The sequence below is a fragment of the Pristiophorus japonicus genome, chromosome 17, assembly GCF_044704955.1.
Source record: "Pristiophorus japonicus isolate sPriJap1 chromosome 17, sPriJap1.hap1, whole genome shotgun sequence".
NCBI lineage: Eukaryota > Metazoa > Chordata > Chondrichthyes > Pristiophoridae > Pristiophorus > Pristiophorus japonicus.
The window spans coordinates 117,719,946-117,740,515 of NC_091993.1; the positions used below are offsets into that span (position 1 = coordinate 117,719,946).

The 20,570-nt window shown below is 42.4% G+C and overlaps 1 protein-coding gene and 1 long non-coding RNA gene across 2 annotated transcripts in view; one reads left to right on the forward strand and one right to left on the reverse strand.

Moving 5' to 3' along the window:
• Positions 1-638, reverse strand: part of LOC139228051 (uncharacterized) — a 73,730-nt gene extending 73,092 nt beyond the window's left edge. The window contains exon 1 of the long non-coding RNA XR_011587493.1: positions 587-638. This is a non-coding gene — a long non-coding RNA (uncharacterized lncRNA). The remainder of the gene's footprint in view (positions 1-586) is intronic.
• Positions 639-844: 206 nt separating this feature from the next.
• Positions 845-20,570, forward strand: part of LOC139228052 (guanine nucleotide-binding protein G(i) subunit alpha-3) — a 45,987-nt gene continuing 26,261 nt past the window's right edge. The window contains exon 1 of the mRNA XM_070859198.1: positions 845-1,342. Within this exon, the coding sequence (XP_070715299.1) occupies positions 1,225-1,342 (118 nt within the window). The 5' untranslated portion in view covers positions 845-1,224. The remainder of the gene's footprint in view (positions 1,343-20,570) is intronic.

The following is a 20,570-nucleotide window of genomic DNA, read 5'->3' on the forward strand; positions in this document are numbered from 1 at the left end:
GATACCCAGATTTCAAGAGTTAAGTTTCGAGGAGTGATTACACAAATTAAGGTTGTATTCGCTGGAATTTCGATTGTTAAGTGGTGATCTGATCGAAGTTTTCAAGATATTAAGGGGAACAGATAGGGTAGATAGAGAGAAACTATTTCCACTGGTTGTAGAATTTACGACTAGAGGGCATAGTCTAAAAATTAGAGCCAGACTTTTCAGATGTGAAATGATTAAACACTTCTACACACAAAAGATGGTAGCAGTTTAGAACCCTCTTCCGCAAACAGCAATTGTTCATTTTAAATCAGAGAGTGATCGTTTTCTGTTGACCAAAGGTATAAAGGGATATTGGCCAAAGGCGGGTATATGGAGTTTGGTCGCAGTTCACCCATCGTCTCACTGAATGGGAGAACAGGCTCGAGGGGCTGAATGGCCTACACCTGTTCTTATGTTCAACCTTTTCTTTTGATATATATGATTCATATTTCTCTCTCCACAGGTGTTGCCTGAACTGCTGAGTAGTTCCAACATTTTTTCCTGTTAATACTTGCCTCAGTCACTAACTTGGCTGACAACAATAATAATTAAAAAGTACCTTTGATTTTTGCCTTGCGGGTGCGGACTACAACTCTCGCAGTGGCGTTCGTGGGATGGCGAGCGGCCGCGCGAACTACAACTCCCGTGGGGCCTTGAGGGATATGGGGGGGGGGATCAGAACTACAACTCCCGTGGGGCCTTGCGGGATGGGTACGGGCCAGAACTACAACTCCCGTGGTGCCTCTGTGGGATGTCAACGGGCGAGAACTACAACTCCCGTGGTGCTCGGGCGGTTTCCGATGGCGGTGGCCAGGATGTGAGACGGGGAGTTTCCGCTTTCAAACGCTAACTGTCAAAGCACTCGAGCGATGCGTTTGAAGCGCTAACGGGCGACGGACGAAAAGCCTGAGGGAGCGGCGGCGGCGGCGGCGGCGGCGTTGTTGTTGAAACTTTTTTCTTTCTTTCCTTCCACTACCTCCTCTTACAGTTTCCACCTCAGGATTTTGTTTTGTTCGCATGTTGTGAGGGGAAGCCAACGCCTTGAAGTCGATCTCCGCGGAGAGGAAGGTGGTGAGGGGAGGCGATCCGGGCCCGATCCGCGGTCTCTATTCTTTTCTGCTCGCCTTCCTGGGGTTGTTGGGATTCCCTCCCCCCACCCCCAACCCAACCCCAACCAGTTCTCCTCCGGTTGCCAGGATGGGTTGCACCATGAGCGCCGAGGACAAGGCGGCGATGGCGAGGAGCAAAATGATCGACCGCAACCTGAGGGAAGACGGCGAGAAATCGTCCCGGGAGGTCAAACTTCTGCTGCTGGGTAAAAAAAAAACACACATTTAAAAATAAAATCTCGCCTCAGGCCCGAGTTTTATTATGTGCAAAAGGTTTGTGGCATTGGTGTTTGGCCGAGGTCTGATGCTGGGCATCCTGCGCCTTTAATATTTAGCAATATTTACAATAGTTAGCAATACTTACCCCTATTTACAATATTTACCTTCACCCCCCCCTTCCCCCTCACCCCCCCCCCCCTCACCCCCCCCCCCCCTCACCCCCCCCCCCCCTCACCCCCCCCCCCCTCACCACCCCCCCCCCTCACCCCCCCCCCCCTCACCCCCCCCCCCCAAAAAAAAAATGACGGGCAATTGGGATTGTGAGCAGAGTTGTGAATTCGAGTTTGGGGAGGTGACCCAGGGTGAGGTCCAGGAGGTCGGTTTTAAAGACCTTTTGCATAGGGTGGCTTTTTTGGGTGGGAGCCGGGTTGTGGGGGGGGGGTGAGAAGGTTTATCCACCCACTGATGTGGGGCTCGTGACTCGAGAATTGGAGGATACGAGCTGGCAAAGAACGCCGGGGTGAGGCCCGGCCGTGGTTGGGCATGGTAGCACTGGGGTGATGTTAGTGTGTCAAGTCAGTGGGTAGCACCCTCGCCTCCGAGTCAGAAGATTGTGGGTTTAAGTCCAACTTCAGAGACTTGAGCACAAAAAATCTAGGCTGACACTCGGGGAACGCTGTACTGTCGGAGGTGCCATCTTTCGCATGAGACGTTAAACTGAGGCTCTATCTGCCCTCTCAGATGGCTGTAAAAGATCCCATGGCACTATTTCGAAGGAGAGCAGGGCAGTTTGCCCCGGTGTCTTGGCCAGTATTTATTGCTCGATCACATTACTTAAAAAAACAGATTATCTGGTTATTATCACAGCTATAAAGCACTTTGGGGCATCCGGTGGTTGTGAAAGGCACTATATAAAAGCAAGTCTTTCTTTCTTTACTGAACTAATAATCCAGAGGCCTGAACTAATGATCTGAAGACCTGAATTCAAATCCTACCACCGCAGCTGTCGAATTTAAATTCAGTTAGTTAAATAAATCTGGAATAAAAATCTAGTATCAGTAATGGTGAAACTACCGGATTGTTGTAAAAACCCATCTGGTTCACTAATGTCATTTTTAGGGAAGGGTATCTGCCACCCTTATCCGGTCTGGCATATATGTGACTGACTGCAGACGCACAGCACTGTGGTTAACCCTTAATTGCCCTCTGAAATGGCCCAGCAAACCACTTTGTTGTATCAAACCTCAAGGACTGCAGCAGTTCAAGAAGGCGGCTCACCACCACCTTCTCGAGGGCAATTTGAGATGGGCAATAAATGCTGGCCTTGCCACATCTTCTGAATAAAAAAAATTGGGCCTTCTTGCATCGGAGCAGTGACGTGGAAGTCAACGAGCTTGGTGGAATAACGGGAGTAGGAATTCTAAGATGTAACTAGTGATCAGAAGTGTGGATGCAATCTTAAATTGGATTAGGTTCTAAGTTGCAGTAGTAAGGAAATGATGGCTCAAGGCTCTGATTTTAAGTGGAGGTCCTGCTGAGCAAGTTTTAAATTAGGAGTTGGAACTATTAAAAATAGCTATATAAAATTTTGAGGCGGTGAAGTAAACATTAGTGTTTCTGTGCCGAATTTGACCCATTCATCATGTTTTTGTATGAAGCAATGTGTGTACAATATTTTAAAAACTGCGTCTACCCAGAAAGGCATATTTATGCATCTAGAACAATCCAGAAATAACTTTTATCTTTATGATGATGACTAGCATATTTCAATTTAGAGAGTTCTGACCAAACCCCAATTAAACCTGACCGTTGGCTGTTTACTTAATTCAGACTTTGTGGCCTTCAAAGCGTCGTAGCTCAACATCACCAGAACAATAATGCGCCAGGCATTACATGATGAGGTCAATTTTAAACTTGGTGGGAATTTGGGGCTGTGGGGGCCAAAGCGGCAAGGCTCAGCCTCATTTGAACACACAAAAACTGATTCCTGCCCAAAGACAGTTGGAATGACATCAACGCCAGCGGGCAGGATTGGAAAAAAGTGGGGGGAGGTTTGATTGCTGCCGGGACTCACTGAAACAGTATCCGGCAAAGTAAGTAAGGTGGGGGGAGAATCAAGATTGATCACCGTTGGTGGAGCCAGCAAGAGAACTGCTGTTCCTGCTGGCCCACAAGCATTCAAAAGTTTATATTTTCAAATTTACCATATCGTCTTCTGGCCCCTTGTGGGCCTCCCGAACGCGGAAGTTAAAATGCCATTGTGGCACTGGTGAAGTCATCAGGCCGTGACTTTAAAATTTAAAAGTGGGCCCCTGCCTGCAGCAGGAATCTCAGCCAACTTCAAAGTCGGTGAAGATGAAATGTCGCAGGGCGGAATCAGTGTGATCTTAGATCGGTACATGGACTTGGAGAATTCTACACCCTCCAATGCACTGCCCTGTTGGGAGGAGGAGGTTAGAATAGTGCACTGTGGGAGCAATGTTGTGGGATATCCATATTAGACAGGAGTTGTATTCCTGATGTATGACACGTGAGGTTCAGTAAAATTTGCTAGTTAGTGTATGCTAAACTTGTATGGTGATGTTAGCAACTAGGTAAGTAATTCTGTTGCAGGATTCGCTCAAAATAGTACACTTATGGATAATTGCACATGCAGTGTGATTTTCCTGAAAGATCTTTTCAAAGTGGTACATTTGCAGCAAAGAAGATATGTTATAGTAAAACCATCTTATGGGAGGGGTGGTAGGTTTGTGTGGGGAATATTATTATAAAAAATGCTAGAAATATGCAGTGGGTCTGCCAGCATCTGAACATGAGAACGATTAACATTTTGGGTGGAGATTCTTCAAAACTGATGATGAGTCTATGCTGAAACCATTGACCTCTGTTTCTATTCTTTCGATGTTGACTGGTCTGCTGTGTACTTCCGCATTATCTGTTGTAGTTCACATTTTGAGTATTTATTTCCCCCCTCCTCACCCACTATGTTGCCTTATGAAATAGGTCCCAGTGTATATGATGGGGTTGCAGGGAACAGTCAGATTCATATGAATATTGTTTTATAACTAAATGGGTGAACCTCAAGGTGCTACAGTGTAAACTGGCCAGTGGTGTGGTAACTCATTTCTGCTATTTCTTCAATGTTGGCCCCTTTGCTTGGAAATGTCCATCTGCAGGCTTAATGACTAGTTTGTCACCAAGGACACACTGATAGTCACCTTTAAATTTTTGAATAAAATGACTACCTTCCCTTGATTTAATTATTGTAACGTGTTAACATTTTGAATAAAGTTAAACTTTGCAGAAGGTGTTATTAATGCATGAGCATTTTAATTAATGCTGCTGTTCTGAAGCCTGATAATCTAATCTTGTCTTGCTATATTGAATATGAAAGGAAAATTAATTATGTAGTTGCCATAGCAGCTATGACTGCAAGAAAATTACTCAAGTTGTGATTTAAAAAAATGAATTACTCAGTAGAAGGGAGTAGGAGAGAATGCTGAGCGTTGGGCCAATATTTTTTATGATGCTAGATTCAGATGATCCACTTGCTGAAATGACCTTGCTGAAAGTTTACATTCCAGTGACTACTATAAATATAATCTACTGTATGAAGTAACGCTGCTCTCGTTCATGTTTAATCTTGTTCATTTGGCTTTCTTTCCTTTTTGCTATCTATAACAATGAAAATAGCTTATAAATGACATTTATGTAACTTACTGGTACTCTGCATTGTATATCCTACAGAAAAATGGCTCATGTTTCATTTTGAGACAACATTTGCAAAATGCTTCCTTTTTCAGATTTTGGTCAGATTTGCAACCATTTTAGGCTATATCTGAGGGCTCTATTCATTCATTGCAGCATTGTTCTCCTTTCTATTCACAAATGGGAAGTACAGTGATCGATCACATGATCACATTTATGTGCTAGGGAATGAACATCATACTGTAATACAAAAAAAAAATATTTCTCCCCCCCCCCCCCCCCCCCCACCACAGGTGGAAATGAATTAATTCTTTCTGAACTGTCAAAGCCATAAATATGTCTCCCTTTTAATTAATCTCATACAAGAAGTAGACTTAAAGGAGTAGGAAAATACAGAAGTAATTTTGGTACACAGCACCCCTTCATCTACTTTTCAAAAGAACTCTACTTAATAGATGACGCATTTATGAAGTGTTCATTTCCTTTCCCATTGAAACCAGCCATTTCAATTCTCTTCTTGCATTCTAAGCTATTCTGGTGAGATATATTATGGTCTAACCTTGAAGCAGCAATGCAGGAGTTCACAATTTGGACACACCTGAAGGGGAATTTAAATACTTCCAAGAAGGAAACTTCTAGCTGGAGGATACATTTTTTTGTTGTAAATAAAACTGATAGGGAGCATATTTAGTGCAAATGATTGTCAGCTTTTGTTGTCAGCTTATTGACATGGTTTACTGCTTGAAGATAGGAATGCCTCTGTTTTCATTTGCACCAGTTCTTGATGTAGATGTAACCTATCTAAAAATGTCAAGTTCGATTTCTCTAATGTATAGCATAATATGATTAATAGTCTGGTGAAACTCACATCAATAAAGAGAAAACTTGTCTAATAATTCAACAACTTATCCAGTCAGTGGGTTTAATCCTTTATCTCTGCTGAGTTAGCTGACCTCAACCAGGATAGTGTGAGGCAATGTTAGGGTTAGGAACTATACAAATAGTCAACGTTTTCAAGAACAGACAGTTAATATTGCTAAGGGAAGGGAGAGAAGATGAAAGTATTTAGTGCTTTGTGTAATGTTTGTTTAAACACGTAACTTCTGATTTCCTGCAAAGAAAATAGTAAAAATGTCCAGAAAACTGTTAATAAGAAAACAAGGTAAAAATGAGAAAAAGCCATTTACCCATCCAGCTCACCTAGCCAGGACATGCGAAATAGAAAGATGGCTGAGTCTTGCTGATGGTTGCTGGTGAAGAACAAGTGACTTCAATCCAGAGAGATTGAACTGAAATTAGTTTAAAGTAAGGGAATTCAAGCATGGTTTCTTTTATTAAAAAAAAATCTTCAATGGTAAGCTGTAATCAAGAGCTTTTCTAAGAAGATATTGGGCAGAATTTGCAACTTTGGCCGAACCCTAAAACAGGTAATAGCCTGCGCGATATACACCCAGCCCGATTCTTCCTTTCCATTGAAAATGGGTGACTGATCTGCCGCATTTTTATGTCACTATCAAACTTCCGCTCAGGTTTAGATATTAAACCGGTATGAGACTGATCGTTTACTGAATTTATCAATTACTCTGTTTTCATTTTGCCTGATATGGAAAAGCCAAGCAAATAGCCATTAAAGCGGCTCACTGGAATTTATTTTTTGATGTAGTCTATTGAATCCGAAATAAGTCAATCTGGAATTGGATTTGGGATCTCAAGGAAGTGTACTTGAAGGCAAACTCTTACGGAATAGAATTGTGTGGGTCCTGCTCACAATTATCGAATAATGTATCGTGTCGTATTTACTTCCGTAACACTTACACTGTTGCATTTTCCTTGATGACACCATAATTAGAAAACAGTCTAACCACTTATTAATGTGAGCAACACCATGGGGGATCTGCTAGTAGTAAATTAAGTATGTCGTGATTTTCTACTCAGCATTATCTTTAGAGTGTAAAATGACAATCAAAATTTATTAGTGGCCCAGAATTTGCGGTCAGTGGTGAAGCAAAGGCGTTCGCCACTAGCCCCGATGTAAACTTCACACATTTCCGACGCTTAGTTGAAATCAACGGAGTATAGTGGGAATCCCATAGTGTGAGCTGCTGTGATGTTAACATTCTGTCTAAGCAGCCAATCAAAATGCAGAATTCTAACTTTTTTTTAAAGTTAGAAAGAGAGAAAAACATAGCGCAGCCTGTGGAGGAGCAGTGAATGACAAACCACAACTTCAGGATTTTCATATTAGACTGCGCATGCGCTAAATCCTGAAGTTGCGGTCCGTTTCAAAGGGGGAATGATGGTGAATGCTGCCACTTGCCGTCATTGGGACCGCAAATTCCCGGCCATTATCTTTTTTAGTCTTGCTGTAAACTGAGAAGCCAAATTATTATTGACCGTATATTTATGACTTTCAACTTCAACTAGAAAGGTTTGCTCACAGCCCCATAAAATCTCATTACGGGGAAAGAAAGCCAAAGATCCCCTTTTATTCAAAGCATTTGCCCATTTTATAGTGATAAACTTTTTTTTGTTAAAAAAAGAGCTAAATAATGTAATTCCAGTTGAAATTGCAATCTGCTAACATGTCTCAACAGCTTGATTTTAAAAATTGTGCCAGTAAACATTGCTTCAGACTTGTTAGAAGTGAAGTAATAACTTGTAAATATGATAGCTTATTTTTTCAGTACTGAATAATACTTTTAAAATATGCTTGCAGCTTTACTAAGAATAGTTTTACATATTGAACTTTATACATGAAAATATTAATTCTTCAAGTGCTATTTGGTAACTATTTTGGATGCAACTTGATGATTAAAGGCAACCTCTTTATTTCCTGCAGGTCAAGTACAGGTTCTGCCCTGATGCATGTTTTGCAGAATGTGCTTTGTTGGGCTCAAAGTACTATAATCCGTAAGGTACCAGACCAAAATGTTTGGTCCAAACTGGTGAACTAAACTACCTGTGAGGCTACAGTTGGACAACGATACAGTACCTCAGGCCTTTATAGGGCTTGTTACATTTCCAGTGCAAGTGATGTCTAGGCCTCATTCAGTCAGCTGTAGTCTGAAAATTAATTTGCCAGAATTCACTAAGACCTCATTAAAAATGGTTCTTCCCAGCTGCCATTTCAAGTTTACTTTCATGTTGCAACCAGCTGTGAGAGACCAGAGTATCAGGAGCCAGTTCAACTGATTCAGGCCTTAGTGCAATGTAAAAACAGCTTCATACACTTGTAAGGTAGGTGTTAAGCATGGATCCTTAAGGCTAACAGTCCTTAAGGATTTGTAATTTCTTTTGTCTCCTGCAGCTTCAGACATGGAAAAATGGTTTGCAAGGCCCTGGGAATCCAAGTTAATTTGGTGTGTCTGAAGTCTGAGTTTCTATTTTTTTTATTTAATAGGATGGCTAGGGAGGAGGGACTTTGCTGTATTCACAGCCAGCAATGGTCTGATAAAGTGTTGAGATATATTAAATCTCTTGGGGTTTGCTATGACTTATCCGACCAGCTTCTAACCCTTAAAGTACGAGGAAATTCCTTAACTGACTTATTTTAGTTTTTATCTAAAACAATGCTGCTTACCATTTATCGGAAGCAGAAGAAAAATCCTATGGATTCATAGTACATTTGCAATTCCATTAACTGAATTAATTAAAAGAGAGGTTGTTCTGTTCATTATCCTGGACAGGTTACTGAAAACTAGATATCAAGGCTAATGAAGATACTTTAAAAGGCACTGAGAGTTGAGTCTCATCAATGACAATGATCTAAGATATGAGAACTTAAAAAATCTGGTAGAGAAACAAAAATGTAAAATCTTCCTTAAACTACATTAGTGAAGAGTGACATTACAGTTTGTTTTTTGGCAATTTTAGTTTACATTTTGAAAATAGCAGCTTTCCAAAATGTTAATATAGGTGACAGCATGTTATTGAGCTGTGAAAATGGGTTACCATTGGCCCTGTTATTTCTCACATGAATTGATTCCTGGATAGTCCCCAGAGCAATATGAATCCTGTGCCTGCGGTGCAGCAGCAAGCATAAAGAATTAATTAACTTGCAATTGTAAAAAATAAATACACTGGTAAGAATATTCTGCAAATTAACTAGTTTTTTAAAGCTGAAAGAGTCGGTCATCAGGCAACACAAAAGAATAAGACCAGTTATCATGTGTAAGTCACACCCTGCTTTCTAGCATGTTGAGAGTACTAATCACACTGCCATATATAAACACTGATGCAAGTCGCTTCCCTATACTTAGAGTGCTTAAATCGAGACAAAATATATGTCCCATCACATGTTACAGTGAGGAGATGACTCATTATTTATTCACTGAAATTTATAACTACAGTAGAGGTTTATGTTAATTTGTCTGGTAGTACATGCATGTTCTACAATTAGTTCATGATGGTCGTTCTATAAGCTTTAATAAGACTGTGTCTACTTGATCAATCAGTAAATAAAGCAGATAAATCCCCTGGACCTGATGGCTTGCATCCGAGGGATTGTAGATGCATTGGTTGTAATTTACCAAAGTTCCCTGGATTCTGGGGAGGTCCCAGCAGATTGGAAAATTGCAAATGTGACGCCCCTATTTAAAAAAAGGAGGCAGACAAAAAGCAGGAAACTATAGACCAGTTAGCCTAACATCTGTGGTTGGGAAAATGTTGGAGTCCATTATTAAAGAAGCAGTAGCAGGACATTTGGAAAAGCAAAACTCGGTCAGGCAGAATCAGCATGAATTGACAAATTTGCTGGAATTCTTTGAGGATGTAACGAATAGGGTGGATAAAGGGGAATCAGTGGATGTGGTGTATTTGGACCTCCAGAAGGCATTTGACAAGGTGCCACATAAAGGTTACTGCATAAGATAAAAGTTCACAGGGTTGGAGGTAATATATTAGCATGGATAGAGGATTGGCTAACTAACCGAAAACCGAGTCGGGATAAATGGTTCATTCTCTGGTTGGCAATCAGTAATGGGATGCCACAGGGATAAGTGTTGTGACCCCAACTATTTACAATCTATATTAACGACTTGGAAGAAGGGACCGAGTGTAACGTAGCCAAGTTTGCTGACGATACAAAGATGGGAGGAAAAGCAATGTGTGAGGGGGACATAAAAAATCTGCAAAAGGACAATAGACAGACTAAGTGAGTGGGCAAAAATTTGGCAGATGGAGTACAATGTTGGAAAGTGTGAGGTCATGCAATTTGGCAGAAAAAAATCAAAGAGCAAGTTATTATTTAAATGGAGCAAGATTGCAAAGTGCTGCAGTACAGCGGGACCTGGGGGTACTTGTGCATGAAACACAAAAGGATAGTATGCAGGTATAGCAAGTGATCAGGAAGGCCAATGTTATCTTGGCCTTTATTGCAAAAGGGATGGAGTATAAAAGCAGGGAAGTCTTGCAACAGTTATAGAGGGCATTGGTGAGGCCACACCTGGGATACTGCGTGCAGTTTTGGTTTCCATATTTACGAAAGGATATACTTGCTTTGGAGGCAGTTCAGAGAAGGTTCACTAGATTGATTCCGGGGATGAGGGGGTTGACTTATGAGGAAAGGTTGAGCAGGTTGGGCCTCTACTCATTGGAATTGAGAAGAATGAGAGGTGATCTTATCGAAACGTATAAGATTATGAGGGGGCTTGACAAGGTGGATGCAGAGAGGATGTTTCCACTGATAGGGGAGACTAGAACTAGAATAAGGGGCCGCCCATTTAAAACTGAGATGAGGAGAAATTGAGATAAGGAAAACTGAAATGAGGGAAGTGGACCCGAGTCCATGATCGAATCAGCCATGATCGTATTAAATGGCGGAGCAGGCTCGAGGGGCTGTATGGTATACTGATGCCATGTCTTGCTTGGAAAAAGAGGACTTGAATGCTGCCACTCGTGTTCCTGTTGTCTGTCCCAATTAAAAATGATATCCCTATGTAGGTAACAAAATTACACTCAATCTTTTAATTTGTTGGATGTTATGTTATTGTTGCAATTCCCACAGTTCTACCAAAGATAAAAGATTGAAGTCTATTGTTTCTTACATTTTTAGATCTGATTTGCTTCAAACTGGAACAAAAGAGTTCGGATAAACGGGCGCTTCTTAGAAAATGGGGGGGTTGGAAGTGATGGACTTCAGCAGTCAGTGCTGGGTCCACTTTAGTTCTCTGTGTATATATCACATTTTGTTTTTGGGCAAGTTTAGTTGCATTTTCTTTTTAAAGCCAGGAGTTACAAAATGTTAATCTAAGTAACAGTATATTATTGAGCTATGAAACTGGGTTACTTATTGCCCTGCTATTGATCACATGATCACAAGGCTGTAGTAATACCTGCCCTCCTGTATGGCTCAGAGTTATGGACCATGTACAGCAGACACCTTAAGTTGCTGGAGAAATATCACCAACGATGTCTCCGCAAGATCCTACAAATCCCCTGGGAGGACAGGCTACCAACATCAGCGTCCTCATCCAGGCTAACATCCCCAGCATTGAAGTACTGACCACTCTCTATCAGCTCCGCTGGGCAGGCCACATAGTTTGCATGCCAGATACGAGACTCCCAAAGCAAGTGCTCTATTCGGAGCTCCTTCACGGCAAATGAGTCAAAGGTGGGCAGCAGAAATGCTACAAGGACACCCTCGAAGCCTCCCTGATAAAGTGCAACATCCCCAAGACCGCTCTAAGTGGAGGAAGTGCATTCGAGAGGACGCTGAGCACCTCGAGTCTCAACGCTGAGAGCATGCAGAAATCAAGCGCAGGCAGCGGAAAGAGCGTGTGGCAAACCAGTTCCACCCACCCCTTCCCTCAACAACTATCTGTCCCACCTGTGACGGAGTCTGCGGCGCTCGTATTGCACTGTTCAGCCACCAAAGAACTGGATTCCGAGGGACTGGCTATGATGATGATGATGATTGATCACATGCAGTACCCAGAGAGATAATGACTCAATTCTGTGCCTGTGGTGTAGCAGTAAGCGTAATATATTTGCTAACACTGTACAGTGGTAAAAATGTTCTGCAAATTAAGTAGTGAATCGTGCATCCAGAACATATAACTATATTCAGAGATGTCAAAACTTGAAATAGCTAAATGGAAAACAGAATTTATAGGTTATAAATTTTGTGTCACTCTGAATATTGTCCACCTATCATGTAACAAATCTGTAGAATGGCTTTGGATTAGATATAGGGAACACAATGAAAATAACTGATAACACAAAAGTAAAGGTTTTGGTAATCAATGAGGGAAGCTGTAAAAGACTTCAGGAAGATATAGGTTAGTGAAATGGGCAGACTGGTGGCAGATGCAATCCAGCGTGGATGAGTGTAAAGTAATTTTTTTGGATAAAAAAGAAAGGAATGGGAGTATACTCAATGAAAAATGCTGAAAGATGTGGCTGAACAGGTCTCGGGGTTCAAATACATAATTTCCTAAAAGTGCAAGTGCAGGTAGATAAAGCTGTAAAACGCTTTTATAAATGGAGTACATCAGTGAAGTAATTGTAAATTTATACAAGACGTTCTTTGGAGCACAGTTTGAGCATTGTAGTTTTGGATGCCCCATTATATAAAGTACAGCATCCATTCACCAGAATGATATCTGGAATGAGATGCTATAGTTGAGAGACTTGTGGTACTAGTTTTTTTTTCACTTGAGCAGCGAAGCCGAAGAGGAGATTTAATAGAGATTTTTTAAATGGTGAATGGTTTGGATGGTGAACAGGGAAAGACTGTTTATGCTGATTGGTGCCCCTTCACAATTTGAGAACACCCATAGAGGTCAATCTCCTTTCTGGACTATATGGTGTCATCCCACACCAGGTAGTACACTACTGCACTGTACCATACTCCCCTTCCTATCTTCAGCCAGAGTTCATGGTCACTTTTACTGATACCAGATTTTTATTTTGTTTTTTTAATTGAATTTAAATTATCATCCTGCCATTTTTGGATTTGAACTTCTGTTCTCTGGATTATTGGTCCAGTAACATAACCACCAATACATTACCATACACTGGCCTCCAATTCTGTAAAATTCTGTCATTTTAAATCTCATCTAAATCTGTTTCATAGTAAAAGATGCCCAAACACTTAGTGCTGAATGCAACTAAAATAAATTATTTTATGCTTTACACAATTAGGATGTAAATATTAATATGTTTTGGATGCAGTGGCATTTTATATGGCTGTACTTGTGCTATTGAAAAACTAGAATAATGTCCAGTTTCTCGATTTTCAACACTAAAATGGAGGATTTTTTACATAGAATTACATAAAATATTTAGCACAGGCACAAGCCAACCAGTCCATGCGGCTTTTATGCTCCGCTCGAGCCTCCTCCAGCCTTCCTCATCTAACTATCAGCATAACCCTCTATTCTCTTCTCCCTCATATGCTTGCCTCGCCTCCCCTTAAATGCTATTCGCTGCGTCGACTTGCTGTGGTAGTGAGTTCCACGTTCTCACCACTATCTGGGTAAAGAAATTTCTTCTGAATTCTCTACTTGATTTCTTGGTGACTATCTTATATTGATGACCTATAGTTTTGCTCTTCCCCTATTGGGCCATCTCTCGGCCTTCTCTTTTCAAGAAAGGAGAGACCCAGCTTGCTCATCCCTTTCCTGAGCAGTATAACTCTCAGTTCTGGTTTTTGTAAAGGACACAATTGAATGGCTAGTTTTCATTAACATTTGTTGTCTGCTGAAAATGGTCTGACAGTATTGTGATCTGTTCTTGTTCATGTTCCGATCTTGATGGAACTAAGTTTTTGCCATATATATCTTGGTACATGTGATTTTAACAAAATAAAAAGATCCGAAGGTGTTATATGATACCTGTTGCTTTGGTTTTAAGTGTCAATTCAGTTTACCTGTATAATTCAAAATCTAAGTTCCTCCAAATTCAATCTAATAGTCATCATTATGTAAATGAATTGCCTTTCTGAATATTAAGATGGCAGTTCTATAAAAGGTCAGCCAACAAATGTTACATAATCATTTTAACATTTATATTATGATTTTAGTTACTGTGCTGTGACCTCGAACTTCAACAAAAGGATCCAGTGAAATGCTTGGGCAGAATATTTTCCAGCAACAAGATCTATTTTTGGCAACAAGAATCATGATTTGTGGGATTTAGATAAAAGCATAGGTGCTAATACAAATAAATGCTTGATAAGATTGCTTGGAGCTCTGATTTGAAAAGGGTGGACGTACCAATATTATTGAACAATAGGGTTGATAAAAAATTCTAGGTTTAAAGTACTGCCTAAGCAATTCTTTAAAGGTACTAAATTGTGGATTTTTTTAGTGATTTTTAAACATGGGACCCTGTCCATTTAGAATAGGTCAACGCAAATCTAGCGAATATGTGCACAGATCTCATTACACGTGTTCGCTATGTCTCAGTTGGCAGCACACTCGCCTCTGAGTCAGAAAGTTGTGGGTTCAAGTACAACTCCAGAGATTGGAGCACACAAATCCAGGCTGATACTCCAGTGCAGAGCTGAGGGAGTACTGCACTGTACTTCGGATGAGGCCCCGTCTGCGCACTCTGGTGGATGTAAAAGATCCCATGCCACTATTTTGAAGAAGAGCGGGGGAGTTCTCCCTGGTGTCCTAATCAATATTTATCCCTTAATCAACGTCACAAAAATAGATTATCTGCTCATTATCACATTGCAGGTTGTGCGAGCTTGCTGTGCACAAATTGGCTATCTCGTTTCCCACATTACAACAGTGACTACATTCCAAAAGTACTTCATTGGCTGTAAAGCGCTTTGAGACGTCCGGTGGTCATGAATGGCACTATGTAAATGCAATTCATTCCTTTATTTTTCCTTCCCTTCCCCTCCCTTTTCTTCCCTTCCCCTCCCTTTTCTTCCCTTCCCCTCCCTTTTCTTCCCTTCCCCTCCCTTTTCTTCCCTTCCCCTCCCTTTTCTTCCCTTCCCCTCCCTTTTCTTCCCTTCCCCTCCCTTTTCTTCCCTTCCCCTCCCTTTTCTTCCCTTCCCCTCCCTTTCCTTCCCTTCCCCTCCCTTTCCTTCCCTTCCCCTCCCTTTTCTTCCCTTCCCCTCCCTTTTCTTCCCTTCCCCTCCCTTTTCTTCCCTTCCCCTCCCTTTTCTTCCCTTCCCCTCCCTTTTCTTCCCTTCCCCTCCCTTTTCTTCCCTTCCCCTCCCTTTTCTTCCCTTCCCCTCCCTTTTCTTCCCTTCCCCTCCCTTTTCTTCCCTTCCCCTCCCTTTTCTTCCCTTCCCCTCCCTTTTCTTCCCTTCCCCTCCCTTTTCTTCCCTTCCCCTCCCTTTTCTTCCCTTCCCCTCCCTTTTCTTCCCTTCCCCTCCCTTTTCTTCCCTTCCCCTCCCTTTTCTTCCCTTCCCCTCCCTTTTCTTCCCTTCCCCTCCCTTTTCTTCCCTTCCCCTCCCTTTTCTTCCCTTCCCCTCCCTTTTCTTCCCTTCCCCTCCCTTTTCTTCCCTTCCCCTCCCTTTTCTTCCCGTCCCCTCCCCTCTTTTTGAGGACTAGTTTGTGTTTCATCCACACATGGATCTACTTATCATTACTGGATTTATATTTAAAGACAGCAGAGGAAAGGATAAGAAGTCTGCACTTTTGATTAGAAGTCAATTGTTTAAGTTATTGTAAGGTGTTAAATATATATATTTATGAACAGGAAATGTCCAACTTTTTCAACAAAGTATTTACCATATTCAGCTACTATTAAGTCATCATCATAGACAGTACCTCGAAATCGAGGAAGACTTGCTTCCACTCTAAAAGTGAGTTCTCAGGTGACTATACAGTCCAATACGGGAATTACAGTCTCTGTCACAGGTGAGACAGATAGTGGTTGAAGGAAAGGGTGGGTGGGTAGTCTGGTTTTCCGCACACCACTTCTGCTGTCTGCGTTTGGTTTCTGCAAGCTCTTGGCGACGAGACTCAAGGTGCTCAGCGCCCTCTCGGATGCTCTTCCTCCACTTAGGGCGGTCTTGCACCAGGGATTCTCAGGTGTCGGGGTTGTTGCACTTTATCAAGGAGGCTTTGAGGGTGTCCTTGAAACGTTTCCTCTCCCTACCTGCAGCTCATTTGCCGTGTAGGATTTCCGAGTAGAGCGCTTGCCTTGGGGGTCTCGTGTCAGGCATGTGGACGATGTGGTCCACCCAGCGGAGCTGGTTAGGTGTGGTCAGTGCTTCGATGCTGGTGATATTGGCCTGATCAAGAACACTGACGTTAGTGTGTCTGTCCTCCCAGTGGATTTGCAGGATCTTGCGGAGGCAGCGCTGGTATTTTCCAGCGCTTTGAGGTGTCTGCTGTATATGGTCCACGTCTCTGAGCCATACAGGAGGACGGGTATCACAACTGCCCTGTAGACCATAAGTTTGGTGCTAGATTTGAGGTCCTGGTCTTCAAACACTCTCTTCCTCAGGCAACCGAAGACTGCATTGGCACACTGGAGGCGGTGTTGGACTTCGTCGTCGATGTCTGCCCTTGCTGATAGTAGGCTCCTGAGGTATGCAAAGTTGTCCAAGGCCGTGCCGTGGATTTTGATGACCGGGGGTGGGGGGGCAGTGCTGTGAGGTGGGGCCAGGTTGGTGGAGGACCTTTATCTTACGGATGTTTAGTGTAAGGTCCATACTTTCGTACACCTCGGTGAAGATATTGACGATGGCTTGGAGTTCGGCCTCTGAATGTGCGCAGACGCAAGCGTCGTCCGCGTACTGTAGATCGATGACAGAGGATAGGACGATCTTGGATCAAGCCTGGAGGCGACCAAGGTTGAACAGGTCCCCATTGGTTCTATAATTTAGTTCGACTCCAGCGGGGAGCTTGTTGAAAGTGAGATGGAGCTTTGCAGCGAGAAAGATCGAGAAGAGCATTGGTGCGATGATGCAGCCCTGCTTGACCCCGGTCCGGACGTGGATTGGGTCTGTGATGGATCCGTTGGTCAGGATCATGGCTTGCATGTCTTCGTGGAGCAGGCAGAGGACATCGGCATCGCCGCCCTAAGCGAGATCCGGTGGGCAGGAGAAGGCCAGCTCAAAGAACAAAGTGGTGGTTACATCTTCTCGAAAGGCAAAGCAGAAGATAAACGCCGTCTCCATGGAGTTGGCTTTGCCATCAAGAACGAGCTGGTTGGCCGCCTCAGCGACTCCCCCTGCGGGATAAGCGAACGTCTCGTGACTCTCCGGTTCACCCTATCCCGGAATCAATGTGCCACTGTTATCAACGCGTACGCCCCAATTCCCGACTCAACAGATGAGGCCAAAGAGAAATTCTACTCCATTCTCGAACAATCTCTGCCCTGAGCCTCAACGAATGACAAACTGATCCTCCTCGGCGACTTCAACGCCAGAGTCGGTAAGGACATAGACCTCTGGGAAGTCGTGATCGGCAGAGATTATGTAGGGAAAACCAACTCCAGCGGTACCCTGCTCCTGACAAAATGCCTAGAACGCGACCTTGTCATCAACACCTTGACGCCAGAGGGACAAGTACAAGGCGTCGTGGCAACATCCTCACTCCAAGCACTGACAGCTACTCGACTAAGTACTGTTAAGTACAGTATTGTTAAACCAGTGTTGAGATAAGTTACAGCATAACTGTAAAATATGTTACACAGAGAATCAATTTTTAGAAAGTGTTTCCACATGAAATTGGAGGAACTCGGTGAGGAGACCCCACCCTTACAGACCAACAATGTGGTTTTTGCAAAGCATAAGGAGCTTGGTTATTTTTGTGCCAGTGCTGAGAAATGTATCCTAAAGTAGAAACTAGCTGGATTCCAGAATACCCAGAGGTCTTTCAAGTAAAACTATTTTTGTAATACAAGATTATTGGTGAAACCCTCTACAGTTTTATGGGAAAAAGGGGTTATCATAGAAAGGTGCCTTTTATAGAACAGAATATGGTACCAATGCAATATGTAGTTCTTTGATCTTTTGATCTTATGTCAGCATTCCTTCTGCACAAAGAACACTTGGTGATAGTTTCACATTTATTGCTCTGATGATTACATTATTTGAATCATCTGAAGGCACTTTGTCAGCTCGGCTCAGTTGATAGCGCTCATTCCTCTATCAAAAGATCGTAGGTTCTAGTCCCACTACAGATTTGAACATAGTCTAGACTGATATTTCAGTGCAATGCTAAAGTACAGGAATGTTACATTGTTGAGGAGTTGCTGACTTTCTAATGAGACATTAAACCAAGGCCTCCATCTGCCTACTTGGGTGTATGTTAAAAGATCTCAAGGCAATATTTAAAGAGCAGGAAACATTTTGGTTGCCACACTTTGCATTAAAATCATTGCTTTGGAAGTGACCCATTTCTTGTAAAGTACTTCGGAATGTCCTGAGGCACTATGAAAGTGAAAGTTTATTCTTGAGAATGCTGCTATCCTGTCGTCGCCTAAGTAGACAGTGACCCAAGTAGACCGGCTCCCAGTTTCATCACCACAGACCATACAAGTGATGACACAGGACGGCGCATTGGAGTTTCTTAATTCCCAATTTTTGCCCTGGCATGAAGTTGAGCCATGGGCTGGATGAAGGCCACGCAACGGGGGTGGGGAAAGAGAGTCGATCCCACCCTGTCCCCTCCCAGTTGGATACACAGCTACATTGCCCTTCTTTCCCACCCTCCCCCATACCCCTTGCTGAAGGGGGAACACGGATAGAGTAGGGAAGAAACTTGGGGCATAATGTGTTAGAAAAGCAGCCACTCAGTTGGGGCACTATAATTGGCCCCTACCCCTGGGCAAAGGGGAGTTAAACTAGTCCGCATTCCCCTGCTTAGCCGTAGCTCAGTGGTAGCACTCCTGTCTCTGTCAGAAGGTTGTGGTTCATGTCCCACTCCAGAGACGAGCCCATAATCTAGGCTGACACTAGTACTGAGGGAGTACAGCACTGTAGGGAGGTGCTGTCTTTCGGATGAGACGTTATACTGAGCCCCCATCTAACCTCTCAAGTGAACATCAAAGATCCCATGGCACTATTAAAAGAGCAGGAGTGTTATCCCCTGTCCCTCATACCCCATCAACAACAAATTGCATTTATGTAGCGCCTTTAATATAGTAAAATGTCCCAAGGCGCTTCATTGGAGTGTTATCGAACAAAATTTGACACCGAGCTACACAAGAAGATATTGGGACAGGTAAGGAGGTATATTTTAAAGAGCGTCTTAAAGGAGAAGAGCAAGGTGGAGAGGTATAGGGAGGAAATTCTAGAGCTTGGGGCCTAGGCAGAAATGTATACTCTCATATCTGGTTTAAAGATATTGAAGTATGGTTGGTGATCTCCAATAAATAAACAGGAGTTCTAACTTGACAATTACCAGCTCCATTTAATAAAAGGACCAAATTTAACAACTAGCTGTCTTATTTTGTTGTAACACCTATACCCCCAGCCCCCACTCCAGCTGTGTGATTTGTAGTTTTTCTTATGTTAATTAATGCAATTGTCATTGTGTTTTTCCACTTCATGCTTGTGAAAGCTGGCAGAATAAGTGATATATTTGAAAGTGACAAGTCATATTTTGAAAATGGTTTTTCAGTTAATTCCATTGATTGCATTACCTGGCCAGGATCCATGTGGTTTGATCAAAGTGTACATTAAAAATATGTTTTCAGTTAGAATAAACAGTAAAGTTTGTCTTTGAATAATCTGTAGTATTTCCAAATGTGTTTGAATGCTGCTGTAAGGACTCATTAGACCAGATTTTGGAGCATAAATAGCAGTGATGCTAACAGCAACTTCCAGTGACTGCACATACGCAGTTAAATGTGTAAATCAGGAAGTTGCTGTCTGAGATGCTCTGCTCCTCCAAAAACTGCGCGAGAATGGTAGCCTACTGAGGGACTCCACATGGAACAGCATGAAGTTGCTGTACTTGCCTGATATTCACACTAAACGTCCCAGAAAAAGTTGGGGCTTGTTCATTTCAGTTTATGTAATTTTTTTAATGGCATGATAAGTCATAATTACTACCAAAATAACCCCTCTGGCACTGAAAATTAACTCTAGCAAGTGTGGCATCTCAATTTTCAGATTTTAATTATTATTGGAGATTTAAAAAAACATGATTTTACTTTTTCTTTGTCTCTTTTAGCACTCTTAATCCAATCTTTCTTCCCCCTCTAGCTTTCTGTACCTGATTTGACATTGAATGAAATACTCTAACACTTCCTGGTTCAGACTCTGCGCTGTTCATTAACGATTCTTCAATCTGGTTAAGGAGATACAGTTACTTGCTTTGTTCACACCTCTCAATTGCCCCTTTGAGGTTACTATGCTGTTTCAGTAGTTGGCTAAAAGGAACTTCTAATACGTAAGCCCATAGGAAGTCTATGAGCAAGTGCAAGTATAACAGTTCACCACTGGCCACAAAATCCGGCCCCTTGTATTAGTAACAACATTATAGTGCCTTGTGTACATCTCACGTCAGGAGAGAAAGCTGTATCTGGGTCAACTTTTCAAACAGTGATAATCGCAGGATTTAAACATGACTTTACAGTTTACCCACA